Source organism: Amia ocellicauda, chromosome 11, assembly GCF_036373705.1.
Source record: "Amia ocellicauda isolate fAmiCal2 chromosome 11, fAmiCal2.hap1, whole genome shotgun sequence".
Taxonomy (NCBI): Eukaryota; Metazoa; Chordata; class Actinopteri; order Amiiformes; family Amiidae; genus Amia; species Amia ocellicauda.
Genome location: NC_089860.1, coordinates 28,614,121 through 28,637,420, shown reverse-complemented (window position 1 = coordinate 28,637,420; position 23,300 = coordinate 28,614,121). Strand labels below are relative to the sequence as shown.

The window sequence follows — 23,300 nt, the reverse complement described above, 5'->3', positions numbered from 1 at the left end:
TGCTGATTTAAGTCAACTGAGACAGAACACATACAGTGGTCTTCAGAATTAGTCAATTTCTGCAAAAGCAGCAAATCTAGCACTTAGGGGTTAAAAAACAGACACATAATGGATACCATTATTCTCTTGGAAATGTAGTCAATTAGTAGATACAGAAAAGTTTTATGTCATTTTTCTCCACCCATTATCATATTAATACAAAGCCCAAATTAGCCCCCACATTTTTGCAGTCCTCAACCCCTCTGAACTTCAGCAGAGGACATTAACTCAGCCCACAAGCCTGCTCTCCAGGACCACCACCCCCCCGCCCCCTCTCCCTCTGCTATGCACAGGCAGTTTCCTGCTTGATTGCCCATCCGCCTCATACTCCAGACCAGCCCCGAGTTCACATCACACACCGGACAACATAAGGACTGCAGCCAGTCTCACCCGGGACGGCAATGTGTTACTTCTGCATAGCTATTGATTTTATAATTCCACAGCAAAACATACCTGTGCCACTGTACTTGATACACAAACAATTCAACAGCTTGGCACATCTGCAGTACACCTCCATTAAACTAAGAGTCATACTGAGGCATCAGTAAAAACCCAGTAGGGGGGAATAATTTTTATAACCCATTTTTATTTAGTGCTGACTTTGGAAAAAGAGGAACATGGTCATTGGCGACAAAGCACTTAAACAACTTCCACTAAACCAGCAGTGGAATTAGAAGAACTCGTACTGAAGCTACTCTGTTCAGATTTGAAATACAACACACATATCACACTTACCATTCCAGAAATACAAATAAGAAAAAAAAAAAAATGGTTTCCAGATAGTTCAGAACCAAACATGTTGGCTACATTAGTTTTCTGCTGTTTTAATCCATTAATAATAATTACTGAAAAAACACTGGCAAAATTATAGTTTTAAATCAAAGAAAGGAACAAGTAGTTCAAGTAGATCAAGTAATGTACCAGATGTGAGCACAAAAATAACCATAGATGATGAAATAGTTGCGCAAAACTCTGCCTGTTTTTTTTTATTATTTTCTTAGTTTTCACGGGCAATGACTATATAGAATTTCAAATTACACAATTGACCAATATTGTCACAACAAATATAACAGGGGGAATCCATGCGTTTCAGCTCCTTGTTGTTTCCAGATTGTACCAAGCAAGATCCCCTTCTCTCCTCAAGGGAAATCCTGTTGTTCTTTCACAGACACATTGTTACAAAGTTCCTCAGGATGACTGGAAACATCTTCACTAATTTGAATCTAGTTACAAAAGGAATTCGGGTAATGTTTCACAAAGATTGTTTAGAGAAAAAGCTTCCTTGAAAATAATAATCTGCTTAGTTATTTCAGGAAACTATTTAAAATATACATTACTAAAATCATCTGTTAGGCATTACTGGAGCCAGACCCCATGCAAATGCTTTGCCCACGTTACTGTAGTGAACAGCATAACCCAGTTCATAGATGAAGCAGAGAGGGGAATTATTGTGGAAATCATGGGGGTTTTGTTTATTGGTTGGTTTGCAACGCTGTATACACGTTATTATGTGTTAATATAATAGTATATTCCTAGTGAGCAGCACTCCTTAATGAAATGGATCAGCGTCGCATCCGCCCATGCATTGTGGCTGAAACCCGCAGCCCACATGGCCGTCCTAGACAGCGCCCCCAGAAAACAGTCATGCCCTGAGCACGACCAGCTACACACAAAAACCCAGCAGGACCCCTTTTTGGCCTCCATCGGAGAGGGAAAAGTTGCCGCTGCACCAACTAACGGTAGTTATTGTAACGGCGATCCCGGATCAGAAGACAGCAACTGTTACAACTGTGGCCCCCAGCCTGGCCCCGCCACTGCGGATTCCCTTCATCCTCGCCTCACTTGAGTTATGTTGTAGCAACGTTTGAAAAACATCGTTGAGCTAAACACTTGGAGAAGGAGGGGATACAAATAGAGATGAATGCAAGCAAAACGAAAAACTCTGCGTTTTCCGTAAAAGGAGCATGAAGACAGAGAAAGAGAGACTTCATCATCCGCCTACCTTTACAAAGAGCTCGATAACTGCTTCGTTATCGCCCTTCACGCCATTCTGGGGGACCGACAGAGACATAGCGCTCCAACTTTCAAAGTGTGGACAGTCTCAGGAATTGTCCAAAAAGAGGTCCTTTTCACCCTCTTGCCTGACAGTAAATACAGCCGACACTTTTCTTTTCTTTTCTTTGGGCTCACTGGCTGGTAGCCGCCTTTTCCCAGCGAGTTACGGGTGCCAAGCGCAGCTAGACCTCCACGCCGCCCGAGCGACCAAACCGCAGCAGAGAAGATGCCGGAGCTGCTCGTCGGATCTTCTGGAGAGCAGAGAGGAAGAAACAACGGGAATATTTAAAGCTGTGATGTCATCCGCAGCGCGAGCACCGAAAAGTGGGCTGGACCTGCGCGCGGGGGTGGGGGTGGGGGGGGGGGGCTGAAAAAAGAAAATCAGACTCGTCCCACCCCGAGAGAGAACTGTGCGAGGCTGATGCACGACCGTGAATCCGCCTGGACTTGGTGTGGATAGATGGTTGAAAAAGAAATGACCTCATGTCTACAGACTGCCACGTCATGTTCGATTTCTGCTTTTGTGTCTTATTTTCTGTATCGGCATGTGTACGATTAGCCCCCCCTCAGTCCCACCTAGGTATCTCCCTACAAGTCCACGGATACAAAGTCAGCCCTTGGTATCTATTGTTCCTTGTTATTGTATTCCTCCAGTGCCGGTTGGCTGCAATCGTGTTCTTGTGTTGAAAAGGAAAACAAGACACGGTTTAGCCTAACATCTAAATAGTACTAGTAGTAGCAGTAATAAGAACACGGTCATCACATTTCACATTTGAACAATGGCGCTGATGTCCGACCTCACAAGTTCTGCGCGGTCTGTACTTGAACACAGAAGTGATGCCTTTGTCGTGATGATGAGAAATATCCCCGTGCCTGGCAGATGTCTGTGACTCGATTAGTTACCGGATACAAAGAGGAAATCCTCATTAAATCTGAATAAAGCACTGTTGAACTAAGGTTAGAAGTCGTGTGCCAAGACTTCGTTTCCCATATATGATATAGCATTGATGTAGCCTCCTCCAGGGGAATGTTGGGTACTTTAAGTATCAAGCCTTCATACTGTTATATTATATTTAGCATGATAATGCCATAAAAATAGAATCTACTTAAATAACGGAATTAAGACTTAGGAGGTACTTCACTTGGAAAATAGAACCATGGAGCATTTAAGCATTTCATCGTAGGTCTTTTGCTGAAGGTATTTAGGAATCTTTTTTTTAGGTACAGCTAGGTTTCTAATTTTTATGTGGATTCCCAATTATATAAAACTAATTTTAACAGTAGGTCGTTTTAAGGTCAGTGGAATTGTGGTTATATAGTTGTGGCCAACATTAAATAGGGGTTAACTTCAAACTGTAGTGCTGTGTTGTGGTTGGTTGATACAGTACCCCTAGCAGAACCGACTCCACTGCTTGTTTGTTGTTGTTGTGTGTGTGTGTGTGTGTGTGTGTGTGTGTGTTTTCTACACCTATTCTTTATTGGCTATATATAGAAAACATAAATGCTCCACAAATTCCCAACACTTTGATCACACCACTCTTTTTTTGTCATCCCTACTTTGGTTCCTTATAAACTGTAGTATTTATCACAATTTTACATTATGATGTCTCTTCGGTCTTCTAGTGTCATCCTGTCATGAGAACTCCTCCACTTTGTACCATTGGTTTTAATAATATTAAGGTGCTATATTAATTTAAATACACTGCTTTTGATCTGGACTATAATCTTAGGGTGGATGAATCTGAAACAGAAATGGAAGGAAATCACTCTTGCAAAGGTGTGGTTGAGGAGTGCATGAGGTTTAAAGAAATGGATAACAGATAAAGAAAAAGATAAGTTCATACTGGGTGGGCCCATGACTAGTTCTGGGAGATCTAGAAACACCTTTCTGTGTTGAGAGCCTTGGCTTTGAATGGGGAGAGTCTGTTTATTTAGGAGGTTACAAGCCTAATTGACTCTGACCTTCATTTTCAGATTGCTGATTCAGGCCCTTCCTTTCTATCTATGCAGTCATTATAGCATTGATCTCTCTGCTGCAGAGCACAGAGGCAATAAAACACCCGCAGACAGGAGCTACACCACACCACTGCACAGCAGCCCGAGGAGGTCCCCAAGGCCTGATTGTTCCTCTTGTCCTTCCTAGCAACCGTGTAAACGGCTTCTCGTGACACATTTCATCAACAGCTCATACATTTTGCAAGCAGTATTGTTTAAACAAGCAGGTGGGCGAAATGATGCTTAAAACAAAAGGTTATTTGCACATTGGGGTTTCTTGCATTGAAAACAATGAAACTGCATAGTGTTCATTGGGTCTAATCCCGATTAATCAAAATTCATTTGTAATTTTCTGACATAAATATGATAATTATGATATGATATGATGATAATTTGAATTAAGTACTTTAGTGTTCTGTATATAAAGGTATTTGTGGTTAGTGTCTAAAGTCATACCAGTAAAGCGGGATAATACAGTAAATAATGGTCAGCCTAATATAGCCTACCACTAGTGGGAAATTAATTAGTTTAAATGAAATTTGCAATTAAAAACAAACAAACATGAAACTTAGGGTACCCTACAGATGCCATACTATTGTATAGAACTATATACAGCTCTGGAAAAAATGAAGAGACCACTGCAAATTGTTCTTAAATCAGCATCTCTACATGTATGGCAGCCATTCCATTCCATTCATATTTATATTTGGAATTTGGGAGAAATGTTGTCAGTAGTTTATAGAATAAAACAAAAATGTTCATTTTACACAAACACATACCTATAAATAGTAAAACCAGAGAAACTGATCATTTTGCAGTGGTCTCTTAATTGTTTCCAGAGCTGCAGGATTTGAATTAAATATAAGAGACAAGCATTAAGGATTGAATATTGAAACAACCCAATCTCTTGGCTGGTGTTATGGTATATCTGTTACATACTAAATAATGTAAACAATGTTTTTATCTATTTGTTCCCTCAAGACCCCTAACTCATATTATCCTAAGTATATTTGTGCAATATATTTTCTTCTTGGATGCTGCACATTAAAATAATTATCTTCTCCACATCCACAGGTTTTTCTGTAGACTCATACTGAACCATAATAAGGATCCTTACATGAAAAGTTAAAAAAAGATTTAGACAGATTCAGGAAACTGAAAAAAAAATAAAAAAAAATTCTGTCCCTTCCAATTTATAGGGCAATGACAGAATAGCTTTTGTGACAGTTTTCAGAGACACAACAAATACCCTACAGGGATATACAATTCACTGCCTTCACTTGTATCCCCTTCATATTAAGAAAAACAACAAAAGACATTAACTCATCTAGTATGTCTAAAATAGTTCCTTCTCAAAAATCTAATATGCTGATCAAGTAATTTCAGCCACATTTAAATTAATTTTCCTGAGCGCCCCAAGGTAATTCAAAATTGGCTAGTTCATCCCAAACTCCACTCTTTATACAAATGCCCACATGAAATAGATTTTATTTGTATTCAACATATAGAAAATATCAGACAAAATATAACCAGCAAGGAGGCATCAAGAAAATATCAAATAAGAGATTGCTTCTGCATGGCCACAGATGGTAGCTGATGAATTGAGGAAGTGTATCTGTATGGCAGCGGGCTACTGTGTCTTGCGGTGCTACTGGCATTCCAACAATCAAAACACAGAGCGTTGAACCAAATACAGGTGGTGGATTTGAGGTCCGTCCATTGGTTTTGGTACTGATCTAGAAAACAGATTTGCTGCAGGAGTTCACCATGTGATATAAGGTGCTTACAAGGCCCTCAAAACAGTCACATTTGGTTGAGTGGGGTTGTAAATGTCATACTCAACTGTACTATATAAGATAGAAATCCCAGACCTCATCAGTACAGTGATCAAAATAAAGAGCATAACTCCCCCCCCCGCCCCGAGTACCCAGTTCACACCAAGGGACAGTGGAAATCAGCCGAAGAAACTAAAATAGGAAAGCTGTAAATAAACAGGGGGGAATGATCAAATCTTCTTATCGAGGAGAAGGGCAGCAAAATGTATTAATCCAGCAGGTAAAAAATCAATTCAAGGACGTGAAACAAGATCTAAAAGTTAACGCAAAGCAATATAAAATAAAAAGATTTATCCTTATCTGCATAGAACCAACCTTTACTTTTAATTGTATAGGTTACAAATAATACTGCAATTCAATATATGCAGGTTCTTTATTTAATTTATACACAGTGGTTCAGTTTAATTTTCCAGGACACAAGTATAAATACTTTTTGCCTCTTTGCCTGTAAATAGCTTCTACTTTGTATCTGTCTGGGATCATCATTCATCAGAGCCAGGATTCCCTGCTGCTTCAAATGCTCTTCTCTTATTTGAAAACTATAAAAGAGGAAATGGATTTAGTGAATATATTCAAGTAAATAAGGAAGGAAGCTTTTAAGACATGAAAAAAAACAAAAATGATTTAAGAATCAGACTAGCTAGTCAGAGGCAGATTAACTAATGCATTTAATAAAATACTAAAATCATAATCATATATGACCAGAATGATGATGCAGCTTTAAATCTCCCTTCATGAATATTTGCAGGGGACTAAAGAAATGACTCACAGCTGCCAGCAGGCTTCCTTCTTAATCAGAAAATAATTTTACATTAATCCGTTCATTCTCAAATTTAGGGTGGTGCTGCCACATTATTCCAGGCACACAAAAACCGTGTTTTAAGTACACTAGAGAACACTAATTCCCAGCTGATGTCATTCTAGTAATCACAAAAGGGTAATTTTTAAATTTTTATTTTAAAGGAAAATAAAACACATTGCAACCATGTTCCACTTGTTGGTGTAGATTGAAAAAACAAGATGGGGGCAGAGACCCCATTTTGAATGTACCCTTTTGTTTTCAAATGACCAATTTTGTGTACCTAGGTTTTCAGTGTATGCAACAATGAATATCAAGTTACGAATCTTTTTATTTCTAAAATTTCTACCACTAAACATTCAACTGGCTCGACACACACTACGAATATTCAAAAATATAAAAATCATTTTTCATTAAAATAAGCCCAATTTATTAATCCTGAACAGTTCAGTTCCTACCAAACTTTGCAAGCGAGATTTTATAAACCATGTACAAACAAGTCTTAATGCAAACTTCAGTTAGATCCTAGCCAGTGTAGAACCAGGAAAAAGACAAAAAGTGAAACTGACTTAAGCATTCTTGACTTCAAGGTAATATTTACCAACACTGATTTTCTTTGTTACACAAAGTGAAAGCAGCTAAGTGTTAAATTTTGCATAGATGAAGGAGAAACAAAGCTCCTGCTACTAAAGACTGCGAATAAAAATTCCAATCTTTTGCACTATAAACTTTATTCATTTCCTCCAAAAAAAGGGCAAAATTATAATGAAAAAAAAAACCAGTAAATACTTGACTTGAATATTTAAATTTTAAACTCAAAAATCACCCCATCATCCCTTTTGTGTGTCAACATTATATACACAATTTTGTACAAAGCGCCCTCTACAGGAAGAGATCTTTAGGGCAAAACAAAGTGGCAATTTGATCGAAAGGATTTCAGGTTGTTTTTAACTAAAACTTCAGAAGTCTTCACTTAATAATGCTGTAAGGCTAAGGGAACCGATGTAACAGATCAATGTCTAAATCATGAACATTTAAACCAACTAGACGAAGGACCTTACATGTTTTGATATACAGAAATGAACTAGGTTATTCCAGGTTCTCTGACAGAACAGTTTAATGACTTCACAGTGAAAGGTTCTTTCAAACTTGAAGAAATCTCTCTTCACAGTCCTGTTTCAGCCCCAAGAGAATTTGTTATATATAAAAAAAGATGAAAAACAATTCAAACCACAATGTTTATATATATAAAAAAAAATCTATAATTTCAAAAGATGACAAAAGCAGTATATTTAAATACAGGTCCAATAACCTCCCACAGGCAAACAGGTTTTGAAAATAAATGTGGATGTTAGACCCACCACATAAAGACTTACACCTGCCATCAATTAACGGTTTAACAAGGGCATTGTACAAAATCTATCAGAATGAATGCCTTAAAATAAAAACTTTAAAACAAAAAAATCCAGTCATGTTTTTGTTTTATGATTTCAGCCAATATGTTTAGCATACACTGCCACAGAACATGGATTTCCACTATGACAAGAAAAACTAATTTTTGGTTACAAAAAAAAAAGTAGTCAAAAACAATAAATGTTTCTGAATTGCACTACAGGATGCAACTGAATTATCCTAATTAGTTATGTAGACAGAATTCACACCATTAATGGCATTACTGTTAACTTGATTTAATTTATTGGCTGCTCCATGCAAATCAGTAACACAGACTAGGGAATTTCAGTGCTTTACTGCATCCATGCAGATTGAAATGTATTATATAGCTGGCAATTGGAGGGTGATGTCATTTCTTGCACATGATGCCAATTTAATCAGAACAGCCCCCCACCTTTGAGTTTACTTTATAATTACAATACAAAAAAAGTGATTAAAACAAAAGTAGCATTCTTCGGTCTCTTCGCAAAAAGAAAGGAGTTGCCAGTAAATATTGCGGCTGTTCTTTAATGAAAACCCCATCAGATTTTCTGTATAAAATCTTTACAGATAAAGGGAGTAAACAACAAATTGTACATTCTGAAGCTCAACCAAGTTAACAAGACAAACTTAAAATACACAGGGGCGTTCTGCGTTCCACGTCTTCAGGATTCGGAGGGTGAGGTCTGTGCCTTCCTCATGGAGCGCAGCGCTTTCTCTCGGAGGTGTTTCTCTAGGTCATCAAGGTTGTCTTCTGCTTCACTGTCTGAATCCTTAAAGAAATATAGCATTAATGACATTTAAAAAGCAGGGCCTTTGAACACACTCTCCAGAGACCGTAGCAGAGTTGTGTCAAGGACTCCCAAGAAGTGACAATCGCATGAATTTGAATGCTTTACACTAAACCCTGCTCTTGTACGTGTTCCTGCCTACCAGATCGTTTAGGTCTACATAAGGGACCTCTTCTGGTTTGTTCAATAAAAGCACCATTACGATGAACTACATTTACACGGGTCTATTCGGGTAAGTAGTCAGAGCACACAGAGGGGAATGGTCTGTGATGTTATTAAACGAGAGTAAACTTATAGTTCCTAACTGAATCTTCTTTCCTGGACATCTTTAAAAGGAGACCTCACCTTCTTGGGATCAGAGTCGAGGTCGGCTTCAGGAGCGGACATCTCTGGGGCTGAGGGGGCTCCCGCTGCCTTCTCCTTCTTGTGTTTCTTGTGCTTCTTGTGCTTCTTGTCTTTCTTGTGTTTCTTGTCCTTCTTCTTCTTCTTTTTCTTGCCACTAGCCTCTTGATCCGAGTTCTGACAGATTATGTGGGGTAGGAAAAAATATATAGTCAGTGTTGCGCAGAAGCAGTGCAATGTCTATATTTAAAAACACAGCATTGATTTAAAAATACTCAACGTGAAAATAGAGTCATTTAAACAGGAAACATTATTCACTCCTATCAAAGCCCCAACTCTTCAGACACACGAAAGCTGCAGTACAGATCTAGCCCCGTCAATCTCATATGAACTGCATGGCTGTGTACCTTTGCCGGCGAAGGGCTCGGAGACGCACTGTTGGCCTTTTTCACCGCAGGGGGCGGAGACGCACTGGCCGAGCGAGAGGGAGACGGGGAGGCAGATGTGGGCGCAGGCCGTTTTTTGGGGGCTGGCTCTGGAGATCTAGACACCGACCTCGAAGGCAACGTCCTCACAGGCTGGGGGCTCGGCGATGCCCTTGGGGAGGGAAGACGTAGTTATTAGGATGCGGCAAAGGACCAAAATAAAGCATCACCACTACAGCAGACAAAATCCACACAGCATGGTTTTTACATTTGAACTTGAAGAACTTTACTATATGCGAAAGACTTACTTCTTTGTTTTCTTGGGTTCGGGGGTTCGAGACACCCTCCGTATGGGTCTGTTACTAGGAGATGGTGATTGAGGGCGTCGGGGGGCCGGGGGCGGTGGAGTGCCAGAGGGGCCCCGGCGGGGAGGGGGGCTGGCAGATCCTCGTAACGTCCTTCCCCGGGTGGCAGGCGAGGCAGAGAGGCGCTTGCCGTGGGCAGGAGGGGAGCGAGCATCTCTGCCAGGCCTGCTGGCCGGGGGGGGGCTCCTCCTGAGTCTGGAAGGGGAGGGAGGGGTGGTACGTCTCTTTGGTAGCGGAGAGCTCCGGCGTTTGTGGGGCGGTGATCTGGAGGCTCTGCGTTTTGGTGCCGGGGAGGGGGAAGTCCGCCGTTTGGGTGGGGGGGATGCAGACCCCCTGCGCTTCTGCATAAGGGGGGGAGGAGGAGGTGGTGGAGACGGAGAGTAGCGCCTCTGAATCGGGGGGGAGTAGCGCCTCGGAGACGGGGAGCGCCTGCGAGGTGGGGGAGAGGGAGACCTGCCAAGTGAGGATGAACACACATCAGCCAACTTCAATTAAACACAGGGCCCAAAGATAAAATCCAAAATGGAAGTTGATAACAGAACTTTTAAAAGTGTATGCGGCCAATATTACATCAGACACCTTTAACTGTCCACATAATTAGATCATTTTGATGACATCTTCCATAAGAACTTACTTATCAAGGATGCATATGTTAAACTACCTCTAATGAAAACATGCGACATGCCTAAAAACTGTGCTGGGTCACATTAACAAAAATACAAAAAAATATATCTGCATGGAAAATCCCAGCAATCGCGGGTTACGGATCAGCACCTGCGCCGGGGCGGAGGGGATGGAGACCGGCGGCGTCTGGGAGAAGGAGAACAATGACGTCTGCCTGGCGGGGAGGGGGTTCTCCTGCGCCTGGAACACAAAAAACACGTCAGTTCAAATGCCAGACCGTGGCGCTCTTGCAGTATAGTTGCATATACGAGTTTACACCATGCCTCTCTTAACCACGGCGGAAACAATGCCAGGACACTCACAGAAAAGGAACAGCATCAAGGAAGGGTAAGCAGTGATAATGCAATTCAGCCACGGTTTAATGGAATACAAATTAAATGAAAAGAAGCCAAAGCTTAGCTGATGGGATTATGATTTGAATGCAAGGGTACCGTGTAATTGATCCGCTACTCAAATGTCAAACTATATTCTAACCAACCTTTTAGCCACTGGTGACTGCCACCTCTTTCCAAGCGGCATCCTGGCAGCGAGAGAGAACAGAAACCAGCCATCACAACTAATGATTTACCATTTAGATTGTACGATGGAAAAGTAAAAGGCTGCAGATCTATACTTTTCAGGTTCATGAGACTCTACCACAATTACTGGCGTTCGTCACTTTAAGAAAGGCTAAGAAATGTAGCCGCCAGAGTTACAAATGCAAACCCAGTTCAGTTTAATGCGGAAAAAGGAGTAAGACTGAAAGGCAGTTTCAAAACAGTTTACCTCGGAGACATCTCTCGGTGGCGTCTCCTGGGGGACGGGGAGACGCTGCGGGATGCTGAACGATGCCGTCTCCTTTTGACCTCTCCGTTTCTGGCGGCGGTCCTTTTTGGGCCTTCATCTTCAGATGAGGAAGAGGATCCAGTATCTGAGTAATGCCAAATTAAAAAACACTGATCACAAAAGGGTCACACAAAAAAAAAGGGAAAAAACAACCACAGGGGACAGGTTCTAGCCAAAAAAGAAATAATCCAAAGTAAGGCGTTTCGAAAGACCAAAGCTGATAAGCTTACAAAGGGGAGGCATGGATTGATAACCAGGGGAGCGCAAGCAAGAAAGACGAGACCAAGTAGAAAACACTTAAATAACAAAAACGTAATATAACCTGAAGATGACTGCTGATTCTGCCTGCGATACTGACGTCTTTGCTGCACAGAATCTGCCGTAGCCCCCTTCCCACCTTTATCATCTTCTGTAATGTAAAAGGAATGGCCTTCAGCACTTGCAGCACGTATGCAGCTCAACACATGCTCAATTAAATATTCTAAAACAAGTTTGGTCTATAGCCACAACACAAAGCTTTCTTTAAAAGCTTCAATGCGCAGAGGTAAATAAGACTTCATATTGGAGAAAGTCAATGCAACATCTAAGAGGGAATTGCAGCAGCTAACCAAACTTAATAAATGATGGGGAGAGCAGGCCTTGAGCAGGGATCTAGCAGAAGCTTGCAAATACACAATGTCATCGAAATATCTGACCTTGGTTAGTCTCTCTGGAATTAAAACTCCATTAAGGAAAACACTGACCTGATTCTGATTGCTCTGATCTTCGTGGTTTTGGGGCTGGAGATGGAGATTCATTCTTCGCACCAGGTTTACGTTTTGAAGCTAAAAAAATTTAACACACATTACATATACACAAATATACATACACACACAAAAAGTATAAATATTAAATACTCCAGCAAAACTAACACCACCTTCCCTGGCTGGCATAAGAATGGTATGCAAAGTCAAATTTCCTGCATCATAAATTTTTCCCCTCCAAAAAAGTGAATGAAGTCATTATAATTTGAAAAAAAAAAAAAAAAAAAAGCCCTAGGACAGCACACATAGAGCACCCCAGTACAGCCAATCTTCTGTACTCGCTCATGCAACTTCGGGCAGGACAGTGAATTTTAGGAGGTAGGTAGGAGCTCCCGAAATAAATCAATTGAAGACACTTAGCAATAGGTATTGCAACAAGAAACACTTCACAGGTACATTTCCTCATTGAATTATATCAGCTTTACACCTTAACACAGAAAACCACTAGTCAAACACCTCAGGGAAAGGGGAAACAAGCTACAGTGCCTTCTCAAAAATAAACCTTAATGCCCCCCATTCCTCTCATTCGGCCCTTTTAGGGATGTGTGGCTCAGTGCAGGTGTGTTCACAGAGGCGAGAGCGTACCTGAAATCCTGGAGGGGGAAGCTGAAGCTCGGCCCTTCCTCCCCCGGCCTGGCGGTTGTGGGGAGGAGGATCTGCGGCTCTTGACCGGAGGGCTGGGGGGCGGGGGAGTGCGGGCTCTCCTCCTGCCCGGACTGGTAGTCGGAGACACTCGGCGAGGCTTGCGAGGCGGTGTGTTGGAGATGCGCTTCATGGCCTTCTTCTGGGGCGACCGCGAGCGAGAGGACCCGGAGGAGGAGCTGCTGCCAGATGAGGACGGGGAGGGGGAGCGCCTCCTACGAGGAACAAGAAGCGGACAAAATTAAGATCGGCGACATTTATAGTAATGAATAAAATTGATCTAAATCGGAACCCACACACTTCTACAGAGCTTATAAAAAACTATTTAGGCAAACAGTTTTGAATAAAATATGATTTTATATACATTTAAATACCCGCTCATGATCAATTAATCCATCAAGACTGACAAATACTCCATTAATTCAGGGTATAATTAGTCAATTACCCCACAAATGGGTATAAGTAAGGCAGTCTGATACTGAATTGCTAAGTGAGGGGGAAGATCGAGATATTCAAGCTGCACCTGCGACTTTTAAAATCTAAAGTATGGGCTCACTTTGGATTTTATTATATTGAAGGGCACAAAGAACTAGACAAGTTCCATGCAAATCATGTACAAATTTCAGAACAGCCAAATATAGCACAATTTGCTTTTCTATGTTCATATATAACTTTATATGGCTGAATGCAGTAGTGTGTATTTTGTTTATTTAAATCTAATCCATTAAATGCCTAAAGGCACAATGCACCTGTTAAGTCCACTTCAGTGCGTATGCAATGTTCAACAGCGGTATACAATGTTATGGTTAAATGTGATTACTGTAACACTGACATAACAGCCCAAGCACTGTGTGTTGCTGCTCAGTCTGAGGCACATCTTATACTAAAAATTGTTTACATTCACATTTAATATTAGAAAGTATATGTAATCGACAAGACTCATGGTTTTTCTTATGCAATGTGTTTTTGCAGCATGTTGTCTTTAGAAATATGAATTAACCATCTGCGAAGGCTCAATGATGAAAAGAAGCAATAAAATTGCAACACAGAATCATGCGTTTCGTGAGTTTCACGATCCTCATCGTATCGGCACCTACTTATCGTATTGTGAGGTCCTTTGCAAATCCCAGCCCTAGGTCTATAATCTTTTAAGGGATGAAAATACATACCACTGCAATACTATGATCCCCATCATGCCATATACACAATATGCTCAACCTTTACAGAAGAGTTCAAATTGTATTTCTAGCTCCAATCACAGGTGGCATTAACACCCAATACCCAGTGTCAATTCCCCACTTCATTTTGTCAGACCCATTCCAATTCCATTTCTTTTTGCCATTGACAAAATAGACTACGGGAATTGGAGCTGAATTGAAAGAAAACTGAAATGGAGTGGAACGCACCTCCTGACAGGAGACCTGCTCCTTCTGTGCCGTGGGGGGGGGGGCATGCGCCGAGGGGGACTCCTCCTGCGTGGTGAGTGGCGCCTCCTTGGACTTGGCCTCCTCCTGGGAGAATAGGACCTTTAAACAAAAAAAAACTATTAAAAGCAGTAACTACTAGTTAAAATGATATAGAACAAATCCAAGCAAACGATGTTATGGTGTGCCAAAGTTAAGTGCTGAAGGGAAGGGTGCAAAAGAAGAGATCAGATCTTCCTAAACAAGGAGGCATAATAGTGATTCTTTTCACACATTAAAACAAAATTAAGAAAAGTCTGGAGAGGACTTAAAGACTGGGACCAACAACATTCAGCACAATCTACAGGCGGTTGTTGGTCGATACAGACCAACTCTTAAAGAACAGAGAGCAAGCAGAATGCTAACAGGATTAAAATAAATAAATAAAATAAGTGGCTCACCTGGAGCGAGATCTTGGTCGCCTGCGGGAGCGTGAATGTGAGCGGGAGCGAGAGCGAGACTTGGACCGGGAGCGAGAGCGGTGCCGGGGTCTCTCCCTCCTGCCATCTTTCTCCTTTTCTTTCGGCTTTGGCTTCTCCTCTTTCTTCGGAGGCTTTTCAGGGGAAGATTCTTTAATTTCGGCTACCGAGTCTGGTTTGACTTCCTTCACAATATCACTGTAGAAATAAAAATGTATATTGTTAAAATATATCCAAATTCAGTATCAATCCTAGTCACATGCTAAGAAACTAGGAGACGCTTTATTATGCTTCTTAAGAGGGAACAATATTAAAAAATAAGATGAATTACAAAAAACTAAAATCCATTAAAATCTCACCTTGTGGAGGAAGCTTCCTGGATCAGCAATTCCTTATTCACCGTCTCAGACTGATCAGGCTCAGGAACCGGCTGCTCTGGTTTTTTGGGGGGTGGTGGGGGTGAACCACTGGGACTCTGGGTCTTGCGGCGTGGGGATCGAGAATGGCTGCTCTTCCGTTCTCGCTTGATAGGGGACCGCCTTCTGGGAGACGTGGATCGCGATTTCCTTCTGCAAAAAAACAATAAAACAGTAGTTCTAACATCTGCCAACACTTATTACATTTCAAAATTAACGAACAATTTTATCAAAGACTAATGGCTCACTTAAAAATCCATAATAGTCAGAATCTAATAAATCTAAAATTGCACAGTCAAACAACTGAAAATTGTACGTTGATACACACAAACGGTTTTCCCTCATAAAAATATACCTCCTTGGGCTTTTGGATTTATCCTTTTCTCTGTTCTCCTTATCCTCTTTTTCTTTCTTCTCTTTTTCTTCGTCTTGTTTCTTCAGTGAAGCCAACTTCTCTTGTTCAATCTGAAACCACACATGGGTTTGAACAAAAATTCGATTTTTACATTTTTACAGTTTTCCAATCCTGCCAGTTTCCAGTTGAAAAAGAAACACTGTTTTGTCATGGTACTGCACCTGTCTCTGCTTAATCTCCTCTTTCTTCTGCTCCAGGAAGGCCGAGGGGATGCCAGCGATGTTCTCCTGGGCACTCAGAAGCAGGGGCCACAGATCTCGCATGAACTCCCGCGCGTTCTTCCCATTCAGGAACCCGGTCAGGTTAATCTGCATCATTTTACTGTCAGGATTCTGCAACAGATACAAGGTGAAGAAAAACATGATACTTAGCAAGAGGGAAAATGTATTGGGGGCTATTTCCTTGACCTATCTCTCTCTAAACTAAGACAATCCTATAAACCTACATGATTTATAAAAAAAAAAAAAAAAAAAAAAAAAAAAATTCTAGCCCATTTAGCCTCATTTCACTCTAGTTCTGTAAACCAGTATCTTGCTCACCTTTTCAGAGTCAAGAGTCCATACAGCCTATTAACCCTTTGTTGACTTGACGAACTGTGCTACAGCACTTCTATCGCACTAAATCTCCTAGTCCCCCAAATGAAACACGTTAAGGCTAAACTAATTGTAGGCCTTTTGAGCCCTGATTGGTGTAGGTTATTTCTCCCTGTTTAGCTAATTTTTATGGTACATCAAGTACTACTAAAAACAATGTTCCTGCATGCATTAGACTGTAACACTAATACACCGAAACCCTTGGCTAAACTTTTTATTTTTTTGAGCTTCACATTGTAGGATGCAACAAATAGTATGTGCAATAGTCTTCAAAGGGTTAAGTGGCCAAGAGTCTCACAGCCAATCCCTACAAAGTGCGGTGAGGTTTTGTTCTTTTTCGAGTTACATCTTGAAAAGTCATTCTTGCTCAAGACACAAGATCCACAGAATCAAGTGCATCAACACCACAAAGCAAGTACACAGTCCTGATGTCTTCTCTTTCTCCGTGGAACCTTTGGTTATGGTTTCGCCAAGTCTCCTGCAGAGAGAGATGTTCCCTTGGCTTGCTTCCGACTCCCTACTGCAACTCAACCACCTTGAGTTTAATGTTATATCATTTATCTAAATTGCAAAAGACGAACAAGCAATAATGAGTACACAGCCATAAAAAATTGAAGTTTTAAATTACTCTTTTTAAAAAAAAAAAAAAAAAAAAAAAAAAAAAAAAAATCCCTCATTTCATGTAACTGAAAGCATGATAAAAACCTACCAGTACAGTCCTTTAATATTTTGCATTTATTAATTCCAGTTCCCCATGTGAGATATGCAAAATCACATTCTGAATGACAAGCTGAATAATGGAATTTTAAATCTGGGTTTCCACCAATTATATCTATATATTAAATTTAGATCTACCCGTCAGGCATACCATCAGAAGTCTTATGTAAATACCTTAATGTGGGTCAAAATCAGTGCCTATCTTTCAAAGGAAAAAATCAAAGGTCAAACAATTGTTAAAACAATATTACAGATAGGATTAACTAACGCACCAGTATGGCTAAATCTAAGAAATCAGCCTAAGGTTTACTTTTTCCAAGTGTGAGTAGAAAGGTTTCAGAAGTAAGGCCACCCTAATAAGTTTCCCTCACTTCAGTACACACAAGCAGCAGTATCCCTTTTTAAATCATATGCAGTGCAAGATGTGAGGAGGGAAAAATCCAGTTGAGTTGCCATCAGATAAATCTAGGAAACACTTGCAAGAATTCCATGGAGGGGAGAAAGCAACCATGGCTTTAAAAAGGTATACTGCTTGGCAAAAACCTAGCCACAGGTACATTTAGGTGTCCTTGTACATAAAGAGCAGTGTAAAGATTTGTCCAAGTGCTCTTCACTGGAATTTTTGGTCACTTTACACAACTCACCTCCAACACACACTGCATCATCAAGGGAGTTGGGTCAGAGCGACTTTGGACACTCACTCTGCTGTGACCTAATTAGGTGATGGTGCTATACTTCAGACGCAAGGAATAACATCCATATTGGTTCAGGCCTTTTAAATCATAAATCACATCATCATTAGAAAACTGCTGTCAAAGGCACTTTGTTACATATAACAGCAACATTTTTTTCTTTTCTTTCTTTCACATAAAAAACAAACTGCTGCATTTGCTTTCACCTCAGCAGTGGGGAAAAAGCACCTACATCATTCTTTTTCCTCTCTTATTTTATATTCAGTAAAATGATAAACTATAAAACAAAATGTCTCCCCCCCCCCCCCACCCCAAACCACCCTGCCCACCCACCACTTCAAAACAAAATAAAAAAAAAACTCAAAAGCTAGTTTATTGGCTTTATAACTCAAGAATGTAGGTTCCGGAAACTGTTTCAATGGTGTTACCTTTTCCTCCAGCTGGTTGAAAATGAACTCGATGACGACATCATCCTCGAATCCTAAAATCTCTGTCACTCTTTGGGTTATCCATGGTTTGATGACTTCCAGGTTCACCTTGGTCATATCCACCTGAAATACCAATGTATATATCCTTTTATTCACTCACATCTACAACCGGTCACCCCAAAAAAAACCTGGAATATAAGACAACCAGAACCTAAATGTAACTAAATGTTCATAAATTAAAAACGGTTTTCAATTTTGCTGGCTAACACTTTTCCAATGTTACATAATGTTAAGGTTACATTTTGCAGCATATTTCACACACAATATCCACACAGTAGAAATGCGATCCGTATCTGAATATCGTGATGTGCTTTGACTAGCAAAACATGCAATTTTAATTCACAACAAGTGACTAATAGAACGGAGCCCCAGGGAAATCATCTTTTAATGGAAAATTGTGTGTAATAAAAAGGGAGCCAGAACAAAGCATGTACCTTCTTTTCCAGACATTCTGCAAACTTCAGCTGCTTCAAAAGTTTCTTCTGCTTGTTGCTGAAACGATTGTCTTGCTCTGCACTCGTACCCTAAATAGGAAACAAACATCAAACAAATCACATTTGGGGATTTTAAAGATTACTTCATGCACACACACACACTGCTTGAAAAGGAGGATCATTGTACCTGGTCACTAACAATATAACCAGGATCAATTAAAGGGGCTTAAAGTTTCAGAGATCACATTGTTACACAAGTATTTGGGTTAGTAAACATCTAAACACAAATGCATCTTAAGCTTGTTTGTTCCAAATAGATGTGGTCATGTTAAAATGCAACCCAGTTAATTACAGATTTACTGAATTTAAACTTAGGCTACTGGTTTACCTTGATAAGCTCTTCCAATCACAGTGAAAATGGTCCAGAACTGTACATTTCCCTACAGGCATTTCACCCCCCCCCATCAAAAAAGTGTTTCTGGTCATGAATTTATTTATTTATTGTATGAATGCATGCATTGATTTGCGTTTATTTTCTACGAGGGCATCCCTAACACAGTAACATACTTCGCTATGGTTTCCCCCCCTTCTTTTTAATCATTAGTGGGAACACAGTAATTCAACAAGACAAATAATGGTTAGCAAACTTATATTTTAACAATCGACCTTACTTTTCACGATTAGGGTCTCTCGTTCACAATATACGATGCATTACTGTATCATTTGTAAATTATCCCAAGTAAGAAAAGGTTTAAAATGGCATATATCGGAACTTCAGCCGACCATAAGGTCTGTGCGCCAGTGCAGGCCTCACAACTACAACATGCATAATCTGCCACCAACAAGGGCAGGCAAAGATATCCCCAACACACAAATGAACCCAGTTTTAATCGGACCCAAATAACAACGTGAGATTTAGCGGATTGCGGCGCATTTTTTGCAAATCTAATAACCAGCGCACACATTCACATACATCCGCCATTTTTGATTCCCCCATTATATCGTTGCTGCGGGATGGCGCATGAATTCCTGAAGGTAACGTTTTGTCAAACACAAGGCACTTATGACTCACAAAATATTACTGGAAGCCTATACAGTAATTTAAACAGACAATAGAGAAACAAAACATGTATTTTGTCCAAAAAATACATAATTACTTACGCGGAAAAACCCCGCGTCCATCTTCTATATCGGAGAGTGTAATGTGTCTGAGAGAAGTGCCCCCGGGAGCCCACAATGCACTGCGCGAAGCACCACTCGTAGTTCTGCAAAGCACCAGCTCAGGTCGCTGCTGATCGGGTTCATTTAAATGTTCCCCAGAAACCGCGTCTGAGCAGCGAAATGTGAATGCATGCACGACCTGAACATTATTGCAAATTACATAGTAGAAAATACAAAATGAAACTAAAAGGAATCATATCATGTTATGCATATCCTGTGCTTTGGTTTGTAGACTAGCTTGTCTGTTGTTAATTGTTCAAATTCAGCTGGGGGCTTACTTACTGAGGGTAGTGCATTATTGCCTCTTGGGAGTAAGACCATGATACATGATGTGATATTACTGTGCTATCAAAATGATTTTTTATTTTTTTTTAAACTTTTCAGCTAAGAAACCCAGTTTTAATTTTGATAGCACAGTTATGAAACCGGGTAAAATAACTACAGGACTATTTCCTTTTCAGTTGTACTAACAATACAGCACTATATGACACTGCCCACCCACTCCAGATCAGATGTCATGTACCTTTGTTTAATTATAGATCTACGTGGTTCCTTTTCAAGCATACTATAGCTCGGAAATTATTTGAAACATTTATTGATCTTGTACTTGACTTTGTGCATCTATATAGCTTTTTGAATTAAGAATTATGGGTCACACTTTACAATAATGGACACGAGTTCTTAATTAATGAATGTATGAATACCACAGGAATAACATGAATATGGTATGCACTTCATCTGAGTTATGCTGTTAATCACATGTATAACAAAGTTTGGGGTTAGGGCTTATATGTGTGATCAACATCAGAACTCAGTGAACGTGCATGAGGCATAAATGTGTCATTCCTGTGGAATTCATACATTAATTTATTATGAATTGGTGCCCATTATTAAACAAAAGTGTAATGTATTTCATATTTGGTTTGTGTCACACTACTGATGTAACCTTAACACACTACCCTGTTGGATGCAAAGGAATTAACCACACCAAATTATTTTAATAAAACCCAGGGAGTATAAGAGTATTCTAAACCAATACAATAATTGTGGAACTGTTGTGCAGTGTAGCTCCATCAAAGTGGGGGGTATGGCCTGTGTCCAGGGGGGTGAGAAGAACATGGATCTATAATATGTATCTTCTATGTACTTCAACAATGCATTGAGATTTTTTAAATTACAGTTAATTCTGTTGATCTGTGCAATGGAATATTTTTCCTAAATAAATTGTATTTTCTTAAAAATAAAAAATAAATAAATGTGACATAATGAAAGAATGAAAATGTTAAAATGGCAAAGAGCCAGACATATTGCAAGAAGAACAGATCAAAGATGAATGATGGAAGATATCAAGTGGATCCCAAGAGATTAAAAAAGAATATGACCACATTAAAAGATGGGAAGATTAATTAATAAACGTTGAAGGTGTGACATGGAAAAGAGAAGCTGTAGATCGAAGCTATCATATTGGCGAGGCCTGCATCCAGCACTTGATAGCTAGAGGCTGATGATGATTATTATTTATTTTTTGGGAGACGCCCTTAACCAGGGTGTGATGATGATATATATACATGTATAAAAGACACTAAGCACCTTGGAATTAATTCTGAATATGTATGTTTTATGCCAAAAATAACATTTTAATATGATGGTACAACAGTGTTATCAACAGAAAATTCCATGAACTTCATAAAATACATTTGAAACATGTTTTAAAGTTTAAAATTACACATACACAGCACATGCTTTTAAACCATGTTTTTTTCAAGAAAAAAGATTCTTAACATTATTCAATTATTATTATTAGAAGGGGCAGTCCTGTATGCAGATACAAAATAAAAACCTGAGACCCTGCAAATGTATTTCTTCAACCAAAAAATATAAATTCACTGTGTGTATATATACAGCCCTGGAAAAAATTAAGAGACCACTGCAATTGTTTCTTAAATCAGCATCTCTACATGTATGGCAGCCATTCTATTCCATTCATATTTTTATTTGGAATTTGGGAGAAATGTTGTCAGTAGTTTATAGAATAAAACAAAAATGTTCATTTTACCCAAACACATACCTATAAATAGTAAAACCAGAGAAACTGATCATTTTGCAGTGGTCTCTAAATGTTTTCCAGAGCTGTGTATATATATATACACTCACCTAAAGGATTATTAGGAACACCTGTTCAATTTCTCATTAATGCAATTATCTAACCAACCAATCACATGGCAGTTGCTTCAATGCATTTAGGGGTGTGGTCCTGGTCAAGACAATCTCCTGAACTCCAAACTGAATGTCTGAATGCGAAAGAAAGGTGATTTAAGCAATTTTGAGCGTGGCATGGTTGTTGGTGCCAGACGGGCCGGTCTGAGTATTTCACAATCTGCTCAGTTACTGGGATTTTCACGCACAACCATTTCTAGGGTTTACAAAGAATGGTGTGAAAAGGGAAAAACATCCAGTATGCGGCAGTCCTGTGGGCGAAAATGCCTTGTTGATGCTAGAGACTGGAAAAATGTTGCCTGGTCTGATGAGTCTCGATTTCTGTTGAGACATTCAGATGGTAGAGTCAGAATTTGGCGTAAACGGAATGAGAACATGGATCCATCATGCCTTGTTACCACTGTGCAGGCTGGTGGTGGTGGTGTAATGGTGTGGGGGATGTTTTCTTGGCACACTTTAGGCCCCTTAGTGCCAATTGGGCATCGTTTAAATGCCACGGCCTACCTGAGCATTGTTTCTGACCATGTCCATCCCTTTATGACCACCATGTACCCATCCTCTGATGGCTACTTCCAGCAGGATAATGCACCATGTCACAAAGGTCGAATCATTTCAAATTGGTTTCTTGAACATGACAATGAGTTCACTGTACTAAACTGGCCCCCACAGTCACCAGATCTCAACCCAATAGAGCATCTTTGGGATGTGGTGGAACGGGAGCTTCGTGCCCTGGATGTGCATCCCACAAATCTCCATCAACTGCAAGATGCTATCCTATCAATATGGGCCAACATTTCTAAAGAATGCTTTCAGCACCTTGTTGAATCAATGCCACATAGAATTAAGGCAGTTCTGAAGGCGAAAGGGGGTCAAACACAGTATTAGTATGGTGTTCCTAATAATCCTTTAGGTGAGTGTGTATATATATATATATATATATATATATATATATATATATATATATATATATATATACATACACATATACACATCTCATGAATATCAATAATACAGAAACAACCCCCACCCCAAATACAATTAAGAGCAGATAAAGGTTTTTCAGGGAAGGAAAGCAGATTGTCAAGTTTTTCAGGACATATAAGTCCTTTCAGGATGGTTCAGTCAAGTTTAAACATTTATCAAAGCTGTACCTGTGAGCGCAAACATCTATCAAACCTTCATTAAAAAGCAGTG

The 23,300-nt window shown here is 39.9% G+C and overlaps 2 protein-coding genes across 8 annotated transcripts in view; both read right to left on the bottom strand.

Moving 5' to 3' along the window:
* The window catches only part of LOC136763352 (chloride intracellular channel protein 4), a 30,659-nt gene extending 28,291 nt beyond the window's left edge, over positions 1-2,368 (bottom strand). The window contains exon 1 of the mRNA XM_066717297.1: positions 2,042-2,368. Within this exon, the coding sequence (XP_066573394.1) occupies positions 2,042-2,110 (69 nt within the window). The 5' untranslated portion in view covers positions 2,111-2,368. The remainder of the gene's footprint in view (positions 1-2,041) is intronic.
* Positions 2,369-6,862: 4,494 nt separating this feature from the next.
* Positions 6,863-19,918, bottom strand: srrm1 (serine/arginine repetitive matrix 1). Of its 7 annotated transcripts, none has more exons than XM_066717290.1 (18): positions 19,830-19,918; positions 18,669-18,758; positions 18,175-18,297; positions 15,906-16,076; positions 15,685-15,794; positions 15,273-15,482; positions 14,896-15,111; positions 14,438-14,557; positions 12,975-13,246; positions 12,330-12,410; positions 11,909-11,995; positions 11,527-11,671; positions 11,240-11,281; positions 10,852-10,941; positions 10,021-10,530; positions 9,695-9,884; positions 9,291-9,464; positions 6,863-8,927 (listed from the first exon to the last, which is right to left on the bottom strand). In XM_066717290.1, the coding sequence occupies exons 1-18, from the start codon at positions 19,848-19,850 to the stop codon at positions 8,820-8,822; spliced, it is 2,760 nt and encodes a 919-aa protein (XP_066573387.1). In that variant the 5' UTR covers positions 19,851-19,918; the 3' UTR covers positions 6,863-8,819. The 7 variants fall into 7 exon arrangements, with proteins under 7 accessions (XP_066573387.1, XP_066573389.1, XP_066573388.1 ...); XM_066717292.1 differs by having other exon boundaries at positions 6,863-8,920; XM_066717291.1 differs by lacking the exon at positions 11,240-11,281.
* Between the last annotated feature and the right edge of the window lie 3,382 nt (positions 19,919-23,300).

Bases quoted from the DNA above. Each gene is read 5' to 3' on its own strand.
- srrm1 (XM_066717290.1), bottom strand. From the start codon at position 19,850: ATGGACGCGGGGTTTTTCCGC. The intron at 18,759-19,829 runs GTAAGTAATTAT...TTTCCTATTTAG, and splicing joins TGGACGCGGGGTTTTTCCGC to GGTACGAGTGCAGAGCAAGA. The intron at 11,672-11,908 runs GTTATATTACGT...GGCATTACTCAG, and splicing joins GAATCAGCAGTCATCTTCAG to ATACTGGATCCTCTTCCTCA.